The following is a 6,708-nucleotide window of genomic DNA, read 5'->3' as shown; positions in this document are numbered from 1 at the left end:
GAGGTAAATTATCAGTGACATTAATTGTTTCTCCAATTGCTTAATTATTACTAATATGTTTGGAGGAAATGGAAGGTAGAGAGAGTAACAATTACACAGACAGGGACCAAGAAAGAGAGGAAGAAAGACAAAGACAGAGAGAGAGAGATACATACACTTAAGTATCCTCCTGAGTCTGTGATATTCCACAGCAGGAATGATGTCAGTTAACATCATTTACCTCCAAAGAGTGTGGAAGAAAAGAAAGACAGAGAGATAGAGAGAGAGAGAGAGAGAGAGAGAGAGAGAGAGAGAGAGAGAGAGAGAGAGAGAGAGAGAGAGAGAGCAGCTGAAATGTTGTAACTACCCTGACCCAGATCCTGCCACCCTGGTGCTAACGATGCCCCATGGGCGCGGTGCCAACCTCTCATTAACACACACACACACACACACACACACACACACACACACACACACACACACACACACACACACACACACACACACACACACACGCCCACCATGACTATGCCCAAAGCTGTCCTCTAAGGCTTGTCCCAAACAAGGCGCCGCACAGGTGCACGATCCCACAGGGCCTTTTCTTGCACACACACACACACACACACACACACACACACACACACACACACACACACACACACACACACACACACACACACAAGTGGTTTTCGTCTGGTACTGCACTGGAAGTAATGAAGGGTGGCAGGTAGAGTGAGAATAGAGCAAAGCCTCCTAAGGACAAGCTATTGGCCACACACACACACACACACACACACACACACACACACACACACACACACACACACACACACACACACACACACACACACTTCCTTCTACTCAGATGTGCCTTCTTTTATTCAAATGAATGGCGAAAGCGAGATGCAGACCAAGTCTGGTCATTTTGGGGCTTGGAGACTTGCTGTGGGGGGCGGAGGTTACTGTGAACAATGTTTAACTACGCAATCTGTCCTTTTTTTGTCTCCCCTTTTTATGTTCTATCCACAGCCGGAGTGCCAAAGACGATCTCTTGAAAAGCGCACAAGAAGAGTTTGACCTTCATTCACCAAAAAAAGAGAAGAAAAATCAAAGTTCTTTCAGGGCTAAGCATCTGGTCCTTCTGCCCCTCACAGAGACAGAAAAAAAACATTCTGCCTTCTTTTCCGATATTTCTCTCTTTCTCTCCTCTGCTCCCCATCTCTCGGGCAGCCATGTCTAAGGAGGAGCAGTCGCCGTGTAAAGTCAGCCTGGGTAGTGTGGGCAGCGTGGGAAGCGTGAGCTGCGTTGGCGCCGGCAAACACAAGGAGCGCAAGCCCAAGAAGCCGCACTACATCCCGCGGCCGTGGGGCAAGCCCTACAACTACAAGTGCTTCCAGTGTCCCTTCACCTGCATGGAGAAGTCCCATCTGTACAACCACATGAAGTACAGCCTGTGCAAGAACTCGCTGTCGCTGCTCATCGACTCCGACTGGCCCTACAAGAAGGGCAACATGCTCCACCACCCTGCTGACCAGCTGCGGTTGCAGCAGCAGCAGCAGCAGCAGCAGCAGACGGCCACGGTTCTGGCCCAACGTGGCAGCCGAAGCCCGAATAAGGAGCACTCGGAGCGGGAGGCCAACACCGCCGCCGCCCCCTCCTTGGAGCACAGCCCCAGCAGGCCCACGGAGGAGGACAAAAGAGGGGAGGAGCCACGCTCAGAGGAGGGCAAAGCGTCGTCCAATGGGCGGCCGGAGTCTGTCGCAGAAGGCGGAGATGTGGGTGGAGCCAGACATGCTAAGCAGGAAGCGGACGTGGTGATGGCGGACGCCTTCTCTCTGGAGGAGCAGCTGCTGAGGGCGAGGTCCTTCGAGGTGGAGAACCGCCTGCGACAGTACCGACTGCCCAAGGCCTGCCTGTCCTCCGCCGCACCCACCCTGCTGCCCGACTCCTGGCGTCTGCTGGGCTGTCCCCCGTCGACACAGCAGGCCACCAAGCCCAAGCCCGAGGTGCCTTCTGCCGGGGACGGGAGGGGTGTATCTTCGCTGCCGTGTTACCCGTCGGCTCCTCCTCTCCCCTCTGAGCCGCCGGCGTTCAACCTGTCTCTGCTGGGCCTGAGTTACCCGCTGGCGCCCGGCCTGTTCTCCTACCTCAACCCGGCCTCCACGCAGACGCACGCCCAGCTCACCACCCTGCCCTTCCTAACGCACCCGCACACACAGACCGACACGCGCACCCTGCTACCGCCACGCTTCTACTACCCCTTCCTTTGTGAGCACTCACTTGCCAACTCCTCTCCCTCCACCTTACACCCGGCTAAGACACTCAAGTCCCCACAGCTTTCCGGACAAGATGCCTCCTCTGCCCCTACCACACCGCCCTACCCACCCAAGCTCAGCCTGTGGGGAGTGCCGGCCGTTCGGCAAACATCCACACAGGCCTCACCCACAGCCTGGCCCTCGCCCGAGGGCATCTCCCCAGAGCCGAGGCTCCGCGCTGGGGATAAATCCAAATCAGGGGTGTGGGGTCTGGAGCATGGACTCAAACGGCCTGCAGCACCCTCTGACTTGTCCGAGTGCCCAGCAGAGAAAAGGCCAGCGCTCGGAGGGCTCTCTCTGGACCTACTGAGGAGCCTGCACAGGAGCACACCCAGCGCTGCCATGGCCACAGAGAAACTGCTTCTGCACAGGTACCATCTACAACATGTTTACAGCATGTCCATGTGCTTAAAATATTTTGTGTTTCTTTATTCATATTGTTTTGTTGAAGGTGAAGATTGTGCACATCTCAGGAAAAGGTGCAGGACAAATGTTGACTTTAATTTTAGAGTAAAAACCCCACAAGAGAATCTGAAGAAGGCAACAGTCGAAACGTCATCCTATCCTGCCATAGAATAAATAAACAAAGAAAAAATTATTTTACGTGTGCGAACTCTTCACTCTTTATTCATAGCCTACTTATCTGAAAATTTCACATATTTCAGCCATTAATAATTTCAGTTAGGCTATTTCTAAAATGATTCCTTGCATTCAATGACAATCTGACATCAATGAATTATAGAAGTGAAAAATGCAAATTAATTAAGTTAATTTTTTTACATTTAACTTCAATACTTTTGCAAGAACGATAACTTCTTTTTTTTTTAAAGGTAAATGACAAAAAAGCAAGTGTAAATGCCAAAAAAATATAGCACATTGTGCATGTGAAACCATATGAAAGTATGTGAAAACAGCACTGAGCCTTGTTGTGTTCTCTGTGCAGCTCAGCGGACGAGTGGTACACAAACCTGAGGAGAGCCGTATCTACGAGTCCCCCTAGAGAAGTTCTAGTCTCCCCCTCACCTGCAGCACGAGGAGGAGGAGGAGAGGGCGAGAAGGCAGAAAGGAGAGAGCAAACAGGGGAGGATGACCGAGACCGAGACCGAGACAGGGAGGCCATCTTGCTAGAGGATCTATCCAGTGCCCTGCAGGAGTACCAGCAGGCTGAGCAACGCGCCGCCTCCATCTTGGCCCAGGACGGAGCCTCCTCCGCCCAGCTCCTGTGGGACCACCTCAGCCAGATCCGCTCCCAGCTCTCCCACATCACCCAGGCACTCCAACGGACGGCCCCCAGCGCCGAAGGACCCCTGGATCTGTCTGTGAAAAGGGACCCGATTGGTGTGACCCAGCTGACGCGAGACGGCAGCGCATCGATGCAAAGCATGATGGGAGAGATGCTGAGGGAGGACATGAGCAGTGGGTCGGACGAGGAAGAGGAGGAGGAGGAGGAGGAGCAGGAGAGGGATGAGAGGGAGGAAGAAGAGGTGGAGGATGGAGGGCGGGAACTGAAGGAGAAGAGGAAGCGATCCCTCGACCTGCTGATCAAGCTCAACCAATCGGGCGTCAGCTTGGTGAAGGGAGGAGAGGGCGTGTGGCCGGGCAGGGCCACCAAGTGCGAGGCGGACTCCAGTGTTTTGCTTTGCCCAAAGCACACACACACGCACGCGGCCAACACACACACGCCCCCTGCCAGCCATCCACACAGCCCCCTGACCACTGCAGACACCTGAGATGGCACTTACACACACACACACACACACACACACACACTCTCTCTCTCTCTCTCTCCCACACGTGCGCTCTTCCTCTCATTCACTTTTTCCTCACACACAGTAAATATATGTAACATAATAATAATAATTATTATTATTATTATTTGTATAGCACACACCATACAAATGGTGTAGCTCAAAGACCTAAATCAGATAAACCACCAAACACACACACACACACACACACACACACACACACACACACACACACACACACACACACACACACACACACACACACACACATGCATACACACACACACTTCCTGGGGAGAGACAAAGCACCTTATAGAGACACTAGAACTCCCAGACTGTCCTCACAAAACGAAGTGTTACACAACATGTTATTTCACGCTATGAGAAATCCCTCACTAATGAAGAGCACAGTCCTGTTCTGGAGCCTGCTGGGCTTAAATTAATACAGCCAGTGTACAGCAGGAAAGCCAAGGAACAGGCAGATATAGACACGACATTTTCAATGTAAATATATTAAACATCTTCAGTAGTTCCTGTTATTACACTGTAACAATTTATTGTAGCATTTATAAAATGAAAATGTTGCACAGTTGTATGTACTCTTCTCCAAACAATTACTTGCTTCACTGTTTAGAGTTGCTCGTCTTTTTTTTCTGGAGCATCTGTTTTTTTTTCTTCTGCTTTTATGTATATTTATGTGTTGCAATATTATAACTGTTATTACAGTTGCTTACATTCATCAACCTTACTTTGGACGCTTGGCTGCTCTCTCAGACGTCATGCACCATGCACTACTGATTTAAGCTTTCAATGAGGAATGGAATGCCCCAAAACTCGTTGTTACTAATGATGAAAAAAGCGCGCGCGCGCCCTCACTCACACGTAGGCCTACCTACCACAAAATTACTGTTGGATTTTTTTTGTGAAACTGTGCCTATGTATTACTGTAAAACAGTTGCTGAATAAAATAATATTTATATCAACCAAAGATATTGTGTGTGAGGTTAGCTTTTGTGACTTGACGAGACAAAACAGCTTTAGACTAGGCCTACACGTGCCGTGGAAACTACATGCGCTCAAGGGGCATGTGTGTGTGCCACCGAAAATGTGAACGGCATCCTGGAGCCAAACGCCACTAAAGCTTTGTCCAGGTGTATAGGTCAGAGCAACAACAAAGCACCTAACGCCCCCGGGAGGAGTGCACTTCCATGGGACACAACGTTCAGGCGGCCCCTCTCTTCCATACACCCGGTAACCCCCACCGCCCTCCTTATTAATAGGTCACCTGCCAAAATGGCTACGGTTACATGATGTTTTTAAGTCCGATTTAATAAATGCGATTTAAATAGATCGGATTAAGAGTTATTTTGCGATGTGTATACATGGCACTTTCACTTAAATGCGATTAAACGTCTGGGGAAAATAAAGCATTGCGATTGGACTGAGGACGCACGTGCTGAGTGAGCCAAATAAGGCGTGGGGGCGTGGTCGCCAAACCTCCGGGGAACTACTGGGACACAAGCTTATCTTCAGCCCGAAAATGAATTCCCTCAGTGGACTCAAGGCTGGTAAAATCCCCTTTGGGTCTGGTTCTTCCAAATGCTAGTTAGCACCCTCCTAGCTTAGAAAAACGAACTGGTGAAAGGGTGATGTGGAGTAACTTTGTTGTGCTTAATTACTTCGTGGGGCACTTTTACATCAATATATGGAAGCCACAACATTTATAGTCGCTTAGGGACTTTAAATTAAGCAAAACTTTCATGTGAAAAGCAACAGGAAGTGCCGTCATTTTTTCCTCACTAACAAAGAGCACGGGCTCTTGGCGCCATCGTGTGGTCAACGAGCATGCGTGGAACTACCGGATTTATTGTAATTCTGATTAAAAGGTTACATGACAGAGGAACGTGTTTAATCGGATTTAAAAGAGGAATAAACCACCCACTTTAATCGGACTTAAGTTTAAATCGGAATAAACTTAAATCCTGTTCGGTAAGTGTTTACATGATGTTTTTAAAGTGGAATTAAGTTTTAATGAGATTTAAAGTGAGTTAAATCGGATTTAAATGCCTCATGTAAACGTAGCAAATGACAGTCGTATCTGCTACAAGATGCGGAACCGCGGGCTGAGGTCAACGGGTGCTGTCACGGCAGCTCTTCGTCTTGATTTCTGAGAGAGAGAGGCGACCAGTCGCCCACTGGTGAGTAATTACAGAAGTCGCTATTCGTCAGTCAATTAATTGCTGATCCAGGATTAAAGTTGACACGTGTGCGCAGCGGCCCTCCATCAGCCACACACCAACCCAATCAAAGCCTACATGTATCCAAAACAGGCAGGGACACATGTAGGCTACTAGTCACGTAGGTTACCATCTTTTATTCTTTCTAAAGTAAAGTCATAGGCCTACTCGTTAGTGATTGCTTTGAATTTGATTGCCCCTTTTGAAAGGGCGGTATGGGGCCGCACATGATGTTTCCACCATTAGCCTACTGCAAATTAGCGTAACGAAAAAAGGGTAAATGGGCTCATGGCTCATGCAAATTACGCACACTAGCGAATTGAATGCCTTCACAGTTTGGCTCATCACAATAATAGGCTACTGAGATTATCTCTCGTGTTTGACTCATTGCGTTTGACTGTTGAACCATGGATTGACATCTGAGTTATG

At 49.2% G+C, this 6,708-nt stretch overlaps 1 protein-coding gene across 1 annotated transcript; it reads left to right on the top strand.

Annotated features, from left to right (window-relative positions):
- The first annotated feature begins 1,211 nt into the window (after positions 1-1,211).
- prr35 (proline rich 35) lies at positions 1,212-5,004 on the top strand. The gene is made up of 3 exons (XM_063221478.1): positions 1,212-2,665; positions 3,238-3,942; positions 4,998-5,004. Exons 1-3 carry the CDS (start codon positions 1,212-1,214, stop codon positions 5,002-5,004), a joined length of 2,166 nt encoding a protein of 721 aa, XP_063077548.1.
- Positions 5,005-6,708: the final 1,704 nt, after the last annotated feature.

This window comes from Engraulis encrasicolus, chromosome 17 (genome assembly GCF_034702125.1).
Source record: "Engraulis encrasicolus isolate BLACKSEA-1 chromosome 17, IST_EnEncr_1.0, whole genome shotgun sequence".
NCBI classification, from domain to species: domain Eukaryota; kingdom Metazoa; phylum Chordata; class Actinopteri; order Clupeiformes; family Engraulidae; genus Engraulis; species Engraulis encrasicolus.
Note: the sequence above shows the minus strand (reverse complement) of the source record. Positions and strands in the feature narration are given on the sequence as shown.